The sequence below is a fragment of the Alnus glutinosa genome, chromosome 13 (assembly GCF_958979055.1).
Source record: "Alnus glutinosa chromosome 13, dhAlnGlut1.1, whole genome shotgun sequence".
NCBI lineage: Eukaryota > Viridiplantae > Streptophyta > Magnoliopsida > Fagales > Betulaceae > Alnus > Alnus glutinosa.
Window position 1 is genome coordinate 7,020,725 of NC_084898.1, and position 20,470 is coordinate 7,041,194.

Here is a 20,470-nt window from a genome sequence, read left to right on the forward strand (position 1 = left end):
ATAAATATATATATCCACGCAATCGAACTAGTCCTTCAACTATATATATATATATATAGCCACGCAATTGAACTAGTCTATTAAGTTGAACTAGTTGTGACAGCAACCGATCTGGCTACCAGAAGCGTTATCCATACAACTTCTCCTTTCACATGGCAGGCACCCCCATAGGTATCTATAAAGTCAACTGAGATACAACTGTAGATTAAAAGAATTGACTTATTGGATTAATTGGCATTGCTGTCCCGGATTATGAGGGGATAGTCTTGGCTGCACGAAGTACCACACAATTTCTTTTCGTTGAACCTGTTGTAGCTGAAGCTTTGACAACCTTTCATGTTGTAGAGTTGTGCCGAGAGATGGGTTTTTTTGATATAATTTTGGAAGGGAAAGCGTTACAAATTGTAAATACGGTGAAAACAACAAGTACTAACTGGAGCACCTTTGGCCATATCGTGGATGGAATCAAATATGAGTTGAGTCAGCTGAGATAATGGAGAATCGAACATATCAAGAGGAATGCGAATATAACTGCTCATACCATAGCTCAATAGGCTATTTTTTGTGTCATAGATAAAGTTTGGATTGAAAAAATTTCAAATTGTATCTGTGAAATTATTTATAGGGAGATTGTGTGCCCTAGGTGATTGAATTTTATTCAATAAGGATTAAATTTTTTTAAAAAAAATACAAGTTGAACAACTTGTGTGGCAAAAAAAAAAGGGGGTGGAACAAGCCATTTATTGCCTATATTCGACGGACTAGAGAAACTTCAATTCTTAAGTCAGTAATTTTTCTTTTTGAGAAAATTGAATAGAAAACGTGGGAGATAATAGAATGTGTGTCATATTTAGGATTATGATCGTTTACAATTATTTGCCCGAATTTAAGAAAATTCGGACAGGTGAGTGTGAGAATCATTTTTGGGATCAATCTAACCGAATAAGTGGTTAGACAACCCAATTTTTATTTGGTTAGTTTAGTCTCATAAGTGGTCTATCACAATTATCTACTCAAATTCTTTCAAATTCAAGCAAATAATTGTAGATAATCTAATCTGTCATGCGTACGAGGGGTGTACCTCTTTTTACAGGAGATGCTCCTTGTCCAATATAGTATATCTTTGATACCAATAAGAAGGGATTTTCTTGTTAAATGTTATTTAACATGTGGACGTACTAATGGCCAATTAAGAATTGATGAAGGTGTATAATTTTCATGTGCAGAAGATCCTTGATTTGCTTTCCTTATAAAGGTATTTTCATATGATTGCCTTATTACCTTCTACATAGAGGCAGCTTGATGGGGTTTACTTGTAATTCATATCCGCATTAGACATATTATTAGTGTAATTAGGCTGCATGAGAAACTAAAAGATAACTAGAATATGGTCAGAATAGCATTATTAATCTTTCTTTTTTTTAAAAATAAAAATGGCAAAAAAGATGACTTATTATTCATGAGTATCAATTTTCCTAAAAGAAAAGTTTATTTTATGAGTAATACTAGAAATCATACTGATATCTCACAATTATCTTATAACGATGATATGACAGTCACAACTAACCATTCAATAAATTCTTGTTAAAAAAAAAAGAAAGAATTTGTTAGAACTGTCACATTCTTCCAAAACTAAGTTTGAAAAAGTTCCTCCAATCCAAACTAAAAAGATATTATGTGTCCATTTTGTATGTGAAAAGCACTTGATTAAGTGAAAAATGCTTTTTAAATAAAATTTCTTCCAATTTTGTCCTTACTATTTTAAAAGAAAATGAACACATGATATTTTTGTAGTATGAGTTTCATTCAACCTAATTTGACAAAATACTCTATTCAAATAAAAATGTAACTTTTAGCACTATTCTTATTTTATTCCAATTATTGATATCTTTATTCCTGGTATAATACATAGGTAAATAAGGTTTTAAAAAAGAATTTTGCTTACGATATTTGTGCACAAATCAATAAATTTAAGATCATTTATTTTTTTTTTACAATTTTTTAAAATTTGGCTTAGGTAAATAAAAAAAAATAAAAAATAAAAACCCTACAGCACATTTGATTTTCTTTTTTTAACCGTTTAGATTTAATTTAAAATTTTTCATTAAAATTTTTCATTAAAAAAAGTTACAATAGATATGCTTTAATTTTCAAGCCAAAGACGAAATTTGAACTCACAGGTCAACCGCCCTCACAAAACCTCTCTTCTCTCTCCTAGTATCCTACTTCGTGCAGCCAGTGAGGGAGGAGGGAAGGGTCTCTTCTCTTCCCTCCTCTCCTCTCTCATTTCCTTTATGTTTTTTCCTATTTTCTTTGCTTTATTTATCTCATATCCTTTTTAAGGAGTTTTGTTCCCCCGGGCTAGATCCAGTGGTAGTTGCTTTTTAGTTTTTCCTTGTGCTTTTTTCTGTAGGTTTTCCTCGCAGAAGGCTACATGGGACGCCTGTGTTAGGAAGGGGCTTTTCTGGTGTGTCTTCGGCGAGTTTTTCTGGCTGTGCTTTTTTGATGTCTTCTTTAGAGCCAGATCTGTGTTCTTCGGCTGGGTCCTTTATGACACGCGCCTCTCTATGGTGGAGATCGGTGGTTTTGGCGGTCGTCTGTTGCAGAAGGAAGTCCCCAATAAAGGCGCATGTTTACAGTTTACCCGCGCTAGTGCCGATGACAGCTTTCAATGCCGGTTTTGTTTGGTTTCTGTTTGGGTTTTTTGTTTGTTTTTCTGTTCACAGTCAGCCTTTGTAATGCTCAATTGTTATTGGACTATTTGTTGGTATAATAGCTAAATTAACCCTCTTTTTCTTTGTTTAGATTGTGCTTAAACGTAAAGAGCGGCTCAAACGCTGTTCATGTAATGTTTGTGTGTTGTTTAGATAGTTGTTTTAAGTCAGATTTTTCTGACTTAAGGTGTATGGCGTCTTGTACCTCTATTTTCTGTAATTGCCTTCGAGCGTTCTTCAGTACGTAATATATGGTGACTCATATTATCTATTAAAAAACAAAATTTCAAGCCAAATCTTTATTTTTCTCTTCATTTCCTATATTAGTCGCTATTGGATGATTTAGATCCACGTATCCGTGCATATCCAATCGAGAATATTCGAGATATATAAGTTTCAATAATGAGTTCGATCACTTATATATAAAATTACATTAATTGGATCATGACCTGCATTGACACGCCATTCAATTTAAGTTAGGTTATGCTTAAAAGTCTACCATGCCAAGGATTAGGTATTACGTACTTTTTAGATTTTGAGATTTTGAGAGAATCTATATTTTTTTTTTAAAGAGTAATGATTCACTACCACCTAAATATACAATTTTTCATCATCTTGTCTATGTGGCAAGGTGGTCCTCTACCTTAATTTATTATTAAAAAATAAAAAAACTCAAAAAGTAGTGGGGGACCATCTTGCCACATAGGCAAGGTGGTGAAAAGTTTTATATTTGAGTGGCATTGAATCATTATTCTTTTTTAAATACAAGGGATATCATTTAAACAAAATGAATACAAGACTTCAACTTGAAGTAGGACTCCTTAATAACACTTACTTTGTGATAACTCACACTTCACTAGGAGATAACTCCTACACGATTTAGAGTTTCATCATTTACAAACAAATAAATGCACTATATAGCAACAACCCAACTAACTTTAATATTTAATTCTAATACAACACTGACACTAATAATAAAGATAAAGCAAATTACAAGACTACAATATGTAATAAACTACATGATTACCATATGTAATCCGACGGCAACACTGACATATAATAAAATATAAGAATAAATACTAACTAATTAAGTACTCCTAATGCAACACTGACTTCAAAACATAAGTAGATACTATGGCATACTAATCCCTTACACTTTATTATCATAATATAAGGATCCGGATCCTTATGTTATGTTATGATAATTGTAGAGGATACTTTACAACTATTTGTTCGAATTTGAGAGAATTCGACCAGTAATTATGAGAGACTACTTATGGGACCCAGATGACCGGATAAGTGGTTGAATAGCCCAATTTTTATTTGGTCAGGTGGGTCCTATAAGTGGTCTCTCACAATTACATGTCCGAGTTCTCTCAAATTCGGACAAATAATTGTAGAGGATCATAATTCACGATGCCAAACTATTTATAAAAGCTTTTGTAAAAGGAATATAATTTTCATTAAAGAAGTCATATAAGCTTAATAAACAATGCAAAAAATTGTCAATTGGGATGTGCCTATGGACAAAGGACAACCAAAAGATGGGTATTGAGGCTATTATTCGAAATTATCAGGGTGAGATCTTGACTACCTTGTTAGCTCCAAAAAATTCTATTACTAACCATATTATTGCTGAAGCCACTGCAGCTTGGCAAGCCGCTCTATTCTGCAGTGAACTAGGGCATCAACGGGTGGAATTGGAAGGAGATGTTATCCAAATTAAAGAGAGCAAGTCCTGGGGAAAGAATGTTGTAATTGAAGTAAATATGACCATTTAATTGAGAAGACTCGTGGGGTCTTAAACGGTTTCAAACAGTGAAAGGTCATTCTTATCCGGCGAATCACCAAGGGACTGCTCACAATCTAGCTAAGAAGCACTAAGATAGTGGGGAACGGGTATTCATTGAGAAATTTCCTCATTATATTACTGATATTATTCATGTAGAATGTTGTAAGATCCCTATTTTGTTTTAAAGACACATCCCTATTCTGTTTTGGAATTCCCTTGTAAGATTTGTACTCGTTATAAGGAAACTCAATAAGGAATAAAAACACCACTAGTTGCTCTAATCTCTAGTTGTAGAGATGTGCTCAATTTATCCAAACTAATATGAAAGTATTTTAAATAAAGAATAATGTTAAAAACTACACCATCTAAAGACTTTATAGTCATTAACCCTTGTATCAACTATTTAAAAAATAAAAATCTAAAGACTTTTTATAATCACAGCCATGTCAGTCCATTGGACGAGAGTGTGGTTTTAGCATTTTTCTTATATAAATAGAAAAAATGCAAAATCAATCTTTAGGGCCTTACTAAGTTGCAAATAGCTATTTGGGGTACAAAAAAGTGACTGAAAACTCCCCGTGATAAGCAAAATTGACAAATTGGTCGATCCATACACTTAACTTCCATCCAAAATTATGATGAAAACTGTTAGAGTACTACGTCAGCATTAATAATATTGTGATACATATCCCTTATATATATATATATACAAAAAAACCTTTCAGAGGGCAGTCCGTCACCTCCAAATTGGCCATAAGGGTGGCCACCCCTTTTGGTTGATACAGAGGGTGGTCCGGCCACTCCTTTTAGGCAATTTGTGCTTAAATTTATTTTTTTTAAAAAAAAAATTATATTTATATTTTTTTATTATAAGGAACATGTGTCGTTATATTTTTGATGTTGACATTGCACTATGAGGCTTCCGTCAAATTTCAAACGAAAGCGAAGTGTAGAAACCTATTTGTTAATTTTGCTTATCAAATAGTTCTCTCGGTCACTTTTTATAACCCAAAGAGTTACTTGCAGCTAAGTGAAACCTATGGACTGATTTTATAAATATATATATATTTTATATAAATAAATAGGCATGTCTATTGCTATTCACTATAAGAGCACGAGATATAAGAGCACGAGATATAATACATTGCCACCTCAAAACACAACTTTTGATCATCTTTGTCAATGTGACAACTTTTACTTTTACTTTTTTTTTTTTTTTTTTTTTTTTAGAAGAGAAGAGAAGAAAAAAAAAAAAAAAAAAAAAAAAAAAAAAAAAAAAAAAAAAAAAAAACCTTAAAGCTAGCTAGAGACCTTGCCACATAGGCAAGGTGGTCAAAAATTGTGTCTTGGGATAACAAAAAATCATATCTCATAAGAGCACCAGTGCTAGCAAACACCCAACTATAACTATTTTCTTTTATTCTTTATTTAAATAAACTTCACAGTAGCTTTCCTTAATTTTTTCCTATCCCATTAAAATATTTTTTTACTTTTTCATTTTTTTATCTTTTATATCTCTCTCGTCTACCTCCCTCTTTGTCTTCCGCAAGCACATGTGATAAGTCATTTTAAATATATATAAAAATTTTTAAAATATATTTTACAAATAGAAAAAAAGTGCTATAATTGACATATTAAATAAAATATATATAAATATTAAAATAAATTTAATTTAATTAACATTTAAATATAAGAAAATAATCTCATTTAAACTTGTCGTTTTAAACCTTAAAATTTATCAAGCCGGCACTGTAGTTATTAGGAAAATTTTGCGGTAAGTACTTTTTTTAATAATTTATTTTGATATTTTCTCCAAATTTAAAAAGGAAAAAAAAAAAAAAAAAAAAAGAGCATCACTTATAGAGTATATGTTGTTAATTCTAAATCCCCGTAATCAAAGTTTCTAGTAGTTAACTGTTACGTGCTTATGCAACGTAAGATGAGAACTCAACAAGAATGATAGATATGGTAAGATTTTCTTGAATCTTAGACTTCCTATGAGCAATTAGATGTGTTCTGAACTCACAAACACAAGGTTTGATAATTTAATTGATTGATTACTTTTATTCAATAACAAAACAGTATTTAAAAGATGAAATACAATAAAAAAATAATGTTCCACATAAAACAGAACTTCTATTTGACTCCTAACTCAACAACCTAAACTCCTATCAATAAGACTCCTAAAAGATAAACATAAAAGAGATAAACATAATCCTACTCAAATAACAACATAAAAAGATAAACATGAAATATACTCACACAACAAAAATAAACTAATAAAACAACTAATAAACTAAACAATTAGTAAAGCAATAAACCAATTTGAGCTTTTATCAGCTTGGTGCACCGATTGAATTTTCTAAAAAGTGCTTCCATTATCAATAGGCTTAATGATGAAGACCTTACTCATCTAGAGATCCATCGTACACGTGTTCCCCTCCATCACAAGCATCAGCATGCCAGTGATTATCCTATTCATAGAATCTGTTTATAGTTTTTGTTTGCTGTTTTTAAAAGAACAAACCGTCTCAAACAAAATATCCTCCTAAAAATGTAAAAGGAATTATAAAATTTCTGTCCAATATAAAAATAATTTTCACCTTTATGATATATTATAACACTTTTTTTTTTTTAATTAAAAAAAAAAAACCCACAGAATTATCAGTCATTTGTAAAAAGTCCAAAAAACTCACGAGTGTAACAATTGAATACATCAAATTAACATTTTGTTGCAATTAAGAGCCTCCATCAGGGTTGACCATTAGGTTGGCACGTGACAACTTCGACCAAAATCTTTCCATTTTACTCTTAGTTTGCCCTTAAAAAATCGATTTTATCCTTAAAAAACTTTCCTTTTTTTAAAAATATATATATATATATATTAACACAGGTGGCTGGTTCTCATAGGCTGGGGTGGCTTGTTGACCACTTTTACATCAAACCTAACGGCCAACCCTAACGAAGTGACTTATTTGCTACAAAATGATAGTTTGATGTATTAATTTAAGTGTCACATCTGTCGACCCATAAGACTTTTTTTTTATATTTATCCCAAAAAGTCAGGCAGGACCCAAATGACTCTTCCTTTTTTTTCTCTCTCTCTCTCTCTCTCTCTCCCTTATGGAATGGATAAGGAAAAAAATAAAAAATAAAAAAAGAGGTGTGGCTTGCATTTTTCATAGTTTGACTATGAGAAAGTGACCAGATCATTAGAGAGTTTCCTTGAACTGATCTGTAATTGAATAGCTGATATGTAATTGCAGAGTTGACTTATCGATCCCAAACTGCCTGAAATATGCAAGTCTCTCAGTCCCCTCTTTATATAGATATGTTATTTGCACAACTCTTTCATAACAAATAAGTGTACAACAATACTGATGTATCCAATATTTATTTTTAAAAAAAAAATGTTGGACACATCAGTATTGTTGTACAATTGTTGTGCGAAATTGTTGTGCAACTAACTTATCTCTTCTTTATAAGGAAAATGTTAGATTTACAACACCAATACAACAATTGCATAACAACTCTTCACATGAGGGTGAACCCCACACACTGGGGCCCACCCTCATGTGAGGGTTTGTTGTGCAGTTGTTGTGATGGTATAGTGCAAGAATCAAATCCCTCTTTATAAACTACTCGAGTTTAGGGTACATTTGTGATTGCGATTTTATAGACAAAAAGTATGATTTTAAACCAAATCACAGAAAATGAACCGTTTGGGAATTGTGTTTTTAAAAAATTGCGATTTGAAAACGCAAAAAAAAATAAAAAAATAAAAAAATAAAAAAAAAATAAAATAAAATTGTAGACAATATGGATGCTTTTTTGAAAACACATAATTTTAAAGACTAACCTACGATTTTAAAGTCGAAACTCTGATTTTGCCAAACACTTAATTGCGTTTTTAAAAATTACTTTTTAAAATAACTATTTTTTAAATCTCACTTTTTGAAATTTCAAATCCAAACAAACCCTTACAGTGTTTAAACACCACAATTCTAAATATCAGGTGTGTTTGGTTAAGAGGTTTGTTGTGATTTTTTTGTTTGAATAGTAATATATAAGAACTAATTGATGTAATATAAAGGTGGAATAAGATTTTATTTTTTTTGTAAGAGAAGAATAAAGAAAATTGTTTAATAATAATTTTTAAAAAGTGATTGACTTTTTTTATTTGAGAGAAGTGGAACCAAAAGCAAAGTTGATTGCCAAAGTAGCGGTATCTCTCGAGTAATTCTAAAAGTCAATCTTGTGTCCCTCTAACAATAATGTGACTTTTAAAATCATTACTTTATCAAAATTCAATAGTGATCAATCACAAGTTCAATGGTGATTTTAAAAGCCACATCATTTTTAAAGAGACACAAGAATAACAAAAAAGTAACTTATAGCATTACTCGTATTAATTTCCCTATCATTCGCTTGTCATTTAATTTTTAAATCATTATTTATCATTGTATATTTATTATTTATTTGGTAACGTGTGCTAAAGACTAGTCGATGTCACAAATACATTGAATGTGGCCATGAATAAAATAGCAAAACGAATGGGTCCTAAGCTCTTTCTTTTTATTTCTTTTATTTATTTATTTTTGTTATAAAACTTCACTTCCCTGATGAATTATTGTGACTCTTTAAAATTGTACTCTTAAATTACTAAAACTTGCAATATGGTTGTTAATATATCATCCCCTTTCAATTTTACCTCCTATTAGAGTTTTTCATTCGAGATATGCTATACATTCTTTTTTGTTACTGTCCTTTTTTATGTTACTTTTTAAAATCATCATTAAATTTTTGGGGTCATGTGCGGGATTCGGCTTTCATACCGTAAAGAAATAACTGCATATATGCTGTAGTTTTAAATCTACGGCTAAAATTGAAAGTTTGATCTAAATGCCAAACGACGTAGCTTAAAGGGCATCTAACAAAAGTTTTTTAAACGCCGTTTGCAGCTAACCCAAATTGTCATCTTCTCTTCCTTCTTCACCCACACGTTGGAGGCAATTGACGATACCGGCCAGTACCCAAACAAGCCCCTCGTCGTTCCAGTGAAGAAACATCCATTTTTGAAGAAGATATTGCAACTTCAAACAACCATCTTCATCCCTAAGGGAGGATTTAGCCAAAAGAAAAATAACTAGTTATATTGTATTCTTTTTTCTTTTTCTTTTTTTATTAGAGTATCCTAAAGTGCCCATTTTAGCGGACGATACCACGGGTCAACTGGCCCACACACAGTAGTAGTCCTTCTGTGTGCAAAGGTCCATGAGCAACCCCAGACTAATCCCTGACCCCTCACCCATGGCCACTCAGAATCGAGGGCGTTGAATCGCGGGCTTCGCTCGGGTGGCTGGCCCCAAGAGGAAGGTAGCACCTAGCAAGTCTCAAACTCATGACCTCGTGAGTACGTATCACACCCTATAAGCCCCAAGCCTTAACCACTAGGCCAATTCCTTGAAGTATATATATATATATATATATATATATATAACCAGAATTTTAGCTTCTTCTTTTTCTCTCTATTTTCTTATTATACGATCCTGAGAGGGTTCTATTCATAATTTATTTTCTTTGATTCAAAATAGTAGTAGAAAAACTTTTTCTTATGTTCCACTTATAGAATATATATTAGAGTTTAGTTTCTTACTTGGCTTCCACCAAACATTGGAATAGAGGCGGAGATGGCGTGTTTGGCCCAAAGATGGATTGAAGATTATCGAAGATGTTGTACGTTGTCGATGGACGTCATGGCATAGTTATGATTTTTGAGTTGGGAATTGAGAGGCCCACGGTGTCAAAGTGTGTTGCCGTAAACCTTTCATGTCTTCCTCTGTTTGCCACTGTTCCTACGTTCTAAAACAGAGTCCACTTTCTGCTTCATTCCCACGTCACTCTAACTCAAACTTTGGATTTGGCTTCTTTGAATGACAAGTGGCTTTGGTTGAGTCATTTTTGGTCTCTTAGAGTTCAATCTTGACCTCTTCAAGTTAGATACGTACATCAAAGGTGTTATTTTATAAACTGATATGATAGAATTGCTGGGCACCTCGATCTATTTGCATGGTAAAATAATGAGAGATCTACGTACGCTTCAAGTAAATTTGAAGTCTGAAAAAGAATGTTGAGGTCTTGAGGAGTTTATAAATATAATGGCTTCGTTATAATAATTGGTGGTAATTAATTGTCGTGTTCTGAAAAATGTGTAATTAGTCAATGAGAAGTGGGAACCTGATTGAGGTTCCGAGAGCAAGTCTTTGCCGAATGCGCGCATCTGCCCGCCGTTCAGATTCTGAATTTTAAAAATAATTAGTTTATCAAGAATTATTGCAATCAATCATCATCACTATAATATCATTTAGTTGACATGCATGTGAATCAATAATAATGTCTTAAACTAAATCTTCCTTGCCATACAAAATGGCTTGCAGATCGAGTGGATATTGTAAATTAATTATGCGGAATTTTTGCAGCTGTACCTGCATGTACCTTTAGCTTTATATAATTGAATCTACAAAATAAATAGATTGTGTGTTAAATTATCATAGCTAGAAAATGGATGACGTGGCATTCTGATAGCATACATGATTGTACAGGTGATAAAACATGACAATCCAGGACATGTCTGACAAGAATTTGTAGAGACCCACTTTGGCAATAGCATCCTTAAAACCATATTGCTTAAATTGGGGCCCCTCAATATGAAAGAAACCCAAGAATTCCCATGGTTATGTACATAAACTTTTAATGAAACATTGGGATTATCAAAACTTACGTAATGTTTGTGACTAGTTAACTTACAATTATTGCTGGTGAGATCCAAACCAAGAGGGCAATAATTGAAATATAAGCATACACATTTGTGTTGTCCATTCCTATCTATTAATCAAAGTATTGGTTAGAAAGCTCGGAGAAATGGATGCAAAAAGAACTAAATGTGTTCCCTCAACTTAATTTTATCCCGTATTTTTACACAAAAGTTGCTTATTGGAACTATGAAATCTTGATGTCCTTAGGGAGTGAATTCAATTATAATAGTTCTCTTGCAAAATATCAAAAATCCATCAGAAGTATTGATAACATTGTTGTACATAGCATGGTATCTAGTAAGATCTTAGGGGTTTTTGGTAATCCTATGAGACAAGAGCCTATGGTGTTTCACATAAAATTGACCACAGTTGGCTCTATTACGCTAAAGACATCACTTCAATCAACTGCATTAAAAAATGTCTTGTCACCAAATCTCAAAGGGGTCATTTAACACATCACACGCAACTGTATTAAAGGAAAGCTTTGATTAGAACTAACACGAATCGTTCCATCCAAAAGGCATTTCCAATAAAATAATTTTTTTATTTTTTCAAAAGATTTCTGTGATCGCAAAAGATTTTGACACAAGGGCTATGCCTAGATGGTTGACCCCAAAGGAAAGGTAGCATCCAGAAAGTCTCGAACTCAAGACCACAACTAGAAGCCTTAACCAGTAGGCCACCCCCATGGGGTTAAATTGAGTTATAATTGCTTGTACAAAGATTTTCTGCAAAATCATTGCTACAAATTAAGAAACGTGGTCTATCAATTAATCATGCATTTTAACGTATGATAATATAGCTCATTAATTGGTTGCGCATTTTGCATTTTGCACATGCTCGATCAATATGCATGCAGGGTAAGAAACTGACTCAGCCACCTCTCATGGGCTAGCTGGGAGTGGCTCGCTGGCCACCCGTCCTCTATTTTTGGTGGCCCATCCACAACCCTTCATGGGGTAATTCGGCTACCCTTTGGGTTGCTTTCTTTTAAAAAATATTATTTTGTTAGCTTAGTTTAGTTTAGCTCTTTTAATTAAAATTTTATTTTGGATTTTTAACGGAAGAAGAGTATCGTTGTAAGAAAAAGAAAAGGAGAGAGAGAGAGAGGGAAAAAAAAAAAAAAAAAAAAAAAGGACACTTTTCCATCAACCGTAACGGCCAAGCCTAACGAAATGACTTAATTTTTTCAAACTGGTAGTTTGACATAGTATCACATCTGTCAGTTCATAGGACTTTTTTTATATTTATCCCAAAAATATTTTCAAAACGTATGAACAAAAAGAGCCAAGATTATATGTCTTTGTTATTTCCTTAATCAAGATTCTCCAATTATTTATTGTGCATTATCCAGGCAAGACCAAGACAACTCTTCTTTTCTTTTTCAAATGAATCTCTCTCTCTCTCTCTCCCTTATGGAATGGATCGATAGGGAAAAATAAAAATAAAAAATAAAAAGAGTTATGGCTTGCATTTTTCATAGTTTGACTATGAGAAAGTGACCAGATCCAAAGTAATTGAATAGCTCAACTACAAATCAGTTTTTTTTAACATGAGCTAGCTAGCAGAGTTAATTGACTTATCCCAAACTACTTGAAATAGGCAAGTCTCTCCATCCCCTCTCTATAAGCTACACGAGTTGTAGTGTTCAAACATGCACCACAATTCTAAATATCAGGTGTATTTGGTAACGAGGTTTGTTGTGAATAATAATAAGAAGTAATTGATGTAAAATAAGATTTCATTTTTTTTTTGTCAGAGAAAATTGTTTAATAATAATTTTAAAAAGAGATTGACTTTTTTTATTTGGGAGAACTGAAACCAAAGGCAAATTTGATTGCCAAGCGTAGCGGTATTTTTCGAGTAATTCTAAAAGTCACTTGTATATCCCACTAAAAATGATGTGGCTTTCAAGATCACTACTTGATCAAAATTCAATAGTGATCAATTACAAGATCAATGGTGATTTTAAAAGGCATATCATTTCTGGAGGGACACAAAAGTGACTTCTAGCATTACTCGTATTTCCCTATCATTCACTTGTCATTTAATTTTTAAGTCATTATTTATCATTGTATATTTATTTTTTATTTGGTAACGTGTTCTAAAGTCTATTGGGTGGTCTGCTAGAGATGTTGTGGCTTGGCTGCAAGTGTCCCTAATTGTGATGCTGGTTTGGCTGAGAAGGGCCTTGATAATGCTGCTGGGAGAAGTGAGTGACCTGATTATGTTGGTTATAAGGATGAGGGCCCTTACTGTATTGATGATAATGTGGTCTGGCTTGAAATCCATGGCTTGGCCTTTGATGATAGCTTCTAGGGGGCATACCTTGATGGTGGGTACGTGCATAGGTCACTTGCCTTTGGAGAATTGAGAATCGGTAGGTCTTTGTGCAACCAAGGCAAATGTGGAGTTGTTGGTGGCTTTGGTTTGCTGTTGGCTAAGCAGCATCTCATGACTTGGCAACTCTTCTTGGAAATCATCAAAACTGATCTGGTTCTCTCGGGTTGCTAATGAATAGGTGGTGATAAAGCTAATAAAGGGTGGATTCAACCCATTAATAATGAAAGAAATTAATTCTTCATCAGTGATATGATTACCTGCGGTAGTAAGTTGATCTGCCAAGTTTTTGGCAGTTTACAGAAAATCGAAGCAGGGCTTTGATCCTTGAGACAGTGTATGCAATTGTTTCTTCAGATGCGATATTCTTGACTTGGAATGTGAGGCAAACTTGGTTGACAAGGCTGTCCACGCCTGTTTGGATCTGTGCACCCCATAGACAGTGGCTAAAACACTTTCAGTGGGAGAGGATGTGATCATACTTAGAAGTTACTGATCCTTCTTGTTCCAGATGATGAATTATGGATTGAGGACTTCCTTTTGTTCATCATTGACTATGAATTTCTGAGGGCACTGTTTTAAGCCATCAACGATACCCAATAGATTGTGGTGACACAGTATAAAAAGGACTTGAGTCAACCACATGAGATAATTGTTGTTATCAATCTTAAGATAAGCATTTTGACTAGTGTTAGGTGGGGTGAAGATAGGTGCAGTAGGAGCATGGTTTAAGGATGATGAAGCGATAGGTAGGATCGAATTGAATTTGGCGTATGTCTAGAAGAGCTCTAATACCATGAAAAATTCTGGATTGATATATCCAAATAGCTTAAGTTATAATGAAGAGATGAGTGGCTTTATATTCACAGCCTTCGTAGGGTTTCGAAATATTCTTAGATTGCTAGGCTAGTTGTCATGTGTTGGTCAAAATCTTGGACATATTCTGCAGCTCTATATGTGGGAGCTGTTGCCATATGTGGTCCAATGTGATATGCAAATTAAATCTTGTGCATATTCTGTAGCACAATATGCGGCTGCTGATATGGGAAGTGCAAAATTGGTTGCGTGGTTGGTTGCTAGGTGTGTGCCACCTTTAGGAGATATGTTAACAATAAGGATATGGATTTGAAAATTGTGTAATTGCTGAATGGGATTAACTAAGATGAATGAATTAAGAAAATAAAATGGAATGCATGAATATTTTAGAAATTTTGGCAGGATTTAACAACAAATCTTAACGAATTACGCTTTATTGAGACGTTTGGAAACTTGGACACTCTAGTTTGAAACGTTTGGAAGTTCAATACCATTTTCTCAAAATAGCCGATAGTTCGACACCTTTTTGTGAAGTTATCCCATGTTTATACAAGATTTCTACTCACTTGGTTTCCACCAAACTGCTAACTATTACAAACCCAACCCTAAACAAGATGCAATACAAAAGAAATAGCCCAATTGAATACAATTGAACCAGCTGATCAGCCACCACCGACTTTGATCAGCTACCACTACACGACTTACACATCCCCATTCAAACACGCACCGACCTCGGATGATGTTTTCTTTTTTTTCATTTAATGAAATTTGAGTAAATAAGAAAAGGGCGGGAAAATCGAACTGCTATGATAGGAACCCAAAGGGTTTTTATCGGTTAAAAACACAAAAAAAAAAAAAAAAAAAGAAAAAAAAAAAAAAAGGGATAAATAAACCGCTTCATGAGAATCGGACCTCCAATTGATCACTTCAGAGGATCAACCTGCAAATGTTGCATAAAGCAATTGATGGTTTCATACGGCACCTACATCTTTTATAGAGGAGATTGTAGCTTATTTTAGAAATGAACTTATTCCATAATTTTGGGAGAATCACCTATTATTAAAAAGATAACAATCATGCAATTATTACATACTATTTCTTAATAATAGAGATACTACAATCATATGCAATTATTAGGGAAAATTATGAAGAGAATTCTTGAATTAGCCATTTAATTTGCCCATTTCTTTGGAACCTCATGAGGTAAACGACTTGTTAAAGACCAAAAGACAATAAAGAAAGTAAGTGAGATGTCTAGAACACCTGCAAAAGTGTAATCTGTGACAATTTAATATCTGATAACCTTTTGGTCAACAACTATCATCATACAAGTATAAAAAGAAATCAAAATAAAATTTTCATCACTATTTGTTTGCTATACAGACAACTCATTATTTGGATAAAGAGAGCCAATCACTTGGATTCTAAATCTTCCTCAGGCTACACAGCAGAAACTTCCTGAGGCAACACCCTCCTCGAAGACAATGGAGTAAGAACTCTCTGGCTATGATACTGTTGCACCACCAGCACAGAAGCTGAAGTTGAGAAATCCGGGGAAGTCAAAATGCTGCCTACTGGCCCCAGTTCAGAGCAGTCACTCTTAACATTCAAAGATGCAGCTACTTGACCCTCAGGCACCCGACCAACCAAAAACAGACTGCATCGACCGACCTCCCTAACCGCATCGATAGTTTCTGCAGCGTCCCTTACAAACCTCTCTTCAAATTTGATTGAGTTGTTATTCAAAATCTTCTGCTTGAATTCAGCAAGAAACTTTTCATCTCCTGTTCCTGATGAAGTTTTGGAGCCTTCACCATCACCATCACCAACATCAACTTCAACAATTTCCCCTGCAATCTCAGGACATGCTAAGAAGTGAATGACTGTCAAACTATTACCAGGATGCTCTGCCATTCGAGCCCCGTAAGCAACGGCTTCACGATCATCACAGCCGCCAAAGAATAGAACAGTTAAGGTTAGGGAAACATTGCTTGCAGAAACCTGGGTGCTTCCACCAAGTCCACGGTCCACAAAGATCCCGACAGAGCATGGTGCATGCTCGAGAACCTTCCTGTTGACCGAACGGAACTCGGTTCGAGTTGTCTCCAGTGCTCCATCGAACCTCTGGTGCTTGTGGAATGGGAGAATTATGATCTCTGCCCTTTTCCTCTCAGCACTCGTGCATATATCCTCGTAAATATTATTCACTGGAGAAATTGCTGTCATTGGGCGAATGGACACTCGGCTTAGCTGCTGGAAGGCCTCAAAAGCAACAACAACTTGATTGGAACCTGATTGACGGCTCTTATTCCAAAAGGGTAAGCCGTTTTTTCTTGCCTTGTGAACCATCAATATCGCAGACGGCCTCTCGGTTAGCTCCATGAGGTGCAATGCATAGACACAGAGTCCTCCCTTCTTCTCTGTCCCACGTGAAGCCTCAATGAGATTAATAATCGATGGTATGTTTCTTGTGCTGTGGAAACAGGCTAAAATCCGAAGTTGTGTGTTTGGATCATTTCCCTCGATTGTTCTGTGCTTGTAAATGGCTTTACTCATTCTCTTAGCTGGCTTATATACTGCCATAACTAGAGGTGTTGTAATGAAGGTTGTGAAGATAGCCATAAGAACCATGATGGCAAATGTTTCCTCATTCAATACCTGTAACAAAAATCAGCCTAAATGATTAGGATCATTGATAAGGCTTTGCAATTCTCATCAGTAAAGGTAAAGCATTGAATTTTTTTTTATTTTTTCCTTCTGTTAGGTGGCCAAAAACTGATTTTTACCTTTCTGTCTTTGCCAATGTTGAGGACAATGAGTTCCACCAAACCTTTGGTATTCATTAGGAAACCCAGAGCCAGAGCCTCCGGAATAGGTACTCTCAAGAAGAGGGAGACTGCAACAGTACCAAGAATCTTCCCAAAACAGGCTGTACAAATGACTAATACAAGAAGACCCCAGGATTGTAGCCCTCGAATCGATGCTACATTGGTTTTCAATCCGCTTGAGACAAAGTACAAAGGAAGGAGAAGACCAGTTACAAGATCCTCAACTTTTTCCACAAGAGCACCTGCAAATGGCCCTTCCTTTGGAACCATTACTCCAACCACAAATGCACCAAAGAGGGCATGAATTCCAATAGCATCAGTGACAAACCCGGCTGCCAAAACTCCAGCTAAAGTAGCACATACATACAACTCTTCCACAGGCTCGCCCTCAGGGCAACGCTGCGCCATCCAATTAAAGATTGGTGGGACAATGAACATACAACAGAGAACAAAACCACTCCCACACAAGAAAACCCATAACGAAACCAGGGGAGAGCGGCCGGTGCCGGAGAGGGCAATGGCAAGAGCAAGTAGAATCCATGCTGCCACATCATTGACTGCTGCAGCAGACATGGCCATTCGGCCAACATCAGTGGTCAATAGCTTGAGTTCAGCCAAAATACGGGCCAAGACAGGAAATGCAGTAATAGAAAGGGCCACCCCCATGAATACAAGAAATGGGGCTTCATTTACTCCTTTGGAAATAGTTCCTCGGAAGACAAATGAGGTTCCAATTCCTAATGCAAAGGGAAGGCTAACTCCTGCAATGGCTATGCTTAAAGCTTTCTTTCCAGTCCGGCGGAGGGACTTTAGGTCTAACTCTAGGCCTACAAGGAATAAAAAGAAGAGGAGACCCAGATTGGCTAAAGTATCCAACACTGTGAGGCTTCTAGATGGAAAGATTGCATTTAGATAGTGTTTGTTTCGACCTAGCGCGGACGGGCCAAGTAATATTCCACCCTGCCAAAAAAGCAACAGAAATCAATCACCATAGTGCTGTGAATTTCCTAGGACAACATCCCAACTCCAGTTTTTCACTAATAACAGATGAAGATTAATTGGAAGTTCTGAAAATTAAGATAACTAAGCCCTTATCTACCTTAACTATGACTCAAAGTAAACACTCCCACTTGTTCTCATCAAGTCCTCTTTGCAAATTAGAACTCATATATATATACGCCATCTAATCATCTAATTAAGCTTAGAGGCAGTAGTACTGCAACAGCTTTTGGATCAGTTCTACTCATTTTTTTTTAGTTTCAATTGGAATCAAATCCAAGACTGTTTCTTATGCAACATATCATTTGGTAATATGCATGAAAACCTCTTATCAATACACATCGACAATCCCTGGTGAGCCGAAGATGTGAAGATTTCCAAAACCTCCATTGTACTAATCTATTAAACAAAAAGGCAGTGAAAGAGACTACAGTTTAAAAAGTTCAATTACAGATCGAGGCAGATTAATTCAAGATGCAAAGGTGGAAATCAAAACAATATATATATATATATATGTACGTGCATGAAATGCTTAGCTAGTTATGAATCCGTATTAACTATTATCAAATAGAAAGACAGCACAAATGCAAACTGAACAAACAGCAACTCATTATATGTAATATAAACAAACAAGAAAAAAGAATAATTAACTTACAACAATCTCAGCAATGACGCGAGGCTGTCTCAATGGCCTTAAAAGAAAAGCCAGAACACGCGTGAGTACAACTACAATACATATCTGCAAGATGGCAAGAGGGAGTGCAAAATCAAGAGGATTATCTCCCTGGAACACCCCGTTAGATGTTGCCTTCATGGCAGCTGGACACGTACTTGTAACTGTGGCATTGGCGCCAGCCATTTTATTTTTCTGCAGCAATTAATCAAACCCAATTCTCAGATTATCTCCTGCATCAAGAAATACTTTTTAGTTTTTTTTTTTTAATATAAAACAAGTCGTCGTGGGCCAATAACAACTCTCCTGTCACCTGTGTATTTAAGAATAAATTCAAACAGAGTCCAACTTTAATTAGGATTAAATTAAACATAGTGGTGTGCCAAACCTATTCTAGATCTTCTTTTTTTCTTTTCGTTTTTTTTATCACAACAGTCAAACACTTGACCAAGAAAAATTAAATAATATTAATTTTATTTTATTTTTTGAAATACTTAAATTAAATACTTCAACCTGAATATTGCACGTGACTTTTAGACTTTTACACCTACGTAACCAGCGCAACCACCGTTGAAAACTTGAAATTGCATGGTTGGTTTTCCGGGGACGAAAATGCCCCTGGACCTCCCATAAAATTTACAACTCCTACCGGAGCTCTGCGACGTCGTCTCAATGCATAAACGACGTGAGATTTTCAATTTTCCCAGACGTACCCAAGGGAGAAAAAAGAAAGAAAAACAAGAAAGCACAGAAATTTTGGTCTCACACTTCAATTTCATTAGAAAAGAGGAAAAGAAAAAATAGTACGACCCGTTTGGTTGCCGAGAAACGACGGGAAAAGAACCGAAATTAACTTGGACGCATGGACTATACTATATATCTCCTTGTATATTGCATGTCCATGTTCCCAGGAGATTTCTCGGCATCCAAACACGTCCAAGAGAAAGATAGAGACGTGTCACCTGGATCTTCGTCCGGGAAAACTCCGACGACGGACGTACGGTACTGTTGGTGCCCTGCAGCGTACTACATATACTTTGGGACTCCGGTGTAATTTCTTAACAACGCCGATCGAGGACAGATCAGGAATCAAATGGATGTTTTTGGGAGTTGAGAAAAGCTGATCTCCAGAGAGTGAAGAACAGAGGAAACGAAGAATTGATGCAAATAGGTTGACATAGAGTACTTCATAATCCGCGCGCAGTATATATATATATATATATAGCCACGCAATTGAACTAGTCCTTTAAGTTGAACTAGTTTTGACCGCAACCGATCTGGCTACCAGAAGCGTTATCTATACAGCTTCTCCTTTCACATGGCAGGCACCCACCATAGGTATGCATAAAGTCAACTAAGATACAACTGTAGATTAAAAGAATTGACGTATTATGAAGGAGTAGTTTTAGCTGCGCAAAGGACCACAAAGAATTTTCTAGTTGAACCTGTTGTAGTTGAAGCTTTGGCAACCTTTCATACCGTAGAGTTGTGCC

At 35.0% G+C, this 20,470-nt stretch overlaps 1 protein-coding gene and 1 long non-coding RNA gene across 3 annotated transcripts in view; one reads left to right on the plus strand and one right to left on the minus strand.

The window, feature by feature from the left end:
* Nucleotides 1–20,470, plus strand: part of LOC133853763 (uncharacterized) — a 57,341-nt gene that overhangs the window by 15,577 nt on the left and 21,294 nt on the right. The window lies entirely within an intron of this gene.
* LOC133854201 (cation/H(+) antiporter 18-like) lies at nt 15,746–20,176 on the minus strand. 2 transcript variants are annotated; one of them, XM_062290288.1, is made up of 4 exons: nt 19,940–20,176; nt 18,960–19,172; nt 17,264–18,265; nt 15,746–17,135 (listed from the first exon to the last, which is right to left on the minus strand). In XM_062290288.1, the coding sequence occupies exons 2-4, from the start codon at nt 19,161–19,163 to the stop codon at nt 15,918–15,920; spliced, it is 2,424 nt and encodes an 807-aa protein (XP_062146272.1). In that variant the 5' UTR covers nt 19,164–19,172; nt 19,940–20,176; the 3' UTR covers nt 15,746–15,917. The 2 variants fall into 2 exon arrangements, with proteins under 2 accessions (XP_062146272.1, XP_062146271.1); XM_062290287.1 differs by having other exon boundaries at nt 18,960–19,210.

Coding starts and splice junctions, on each gene's coding strand:
- LOC133854201 (XM_062290288.1), bottom strand. CDS start 19,163: ATGGCTGGCGCCAATGCCACAGTTACAAGTACGTGTCCAGCTGCCATG. Junction 18,266..18,959: donor GCGTCATTGCTGAGATTGTT/GTAAGTTAATTA, acceptor CTTTTTTGGCAG/GGTGGAATATTACTTGGCCC. Junction 17,136..17,263: donor ACATTGGCAAAGACAGAAAG/GTAAAAATCAGT, acceptor TTTTTGTTACAG/GTATTGAATGAGGAAACATT.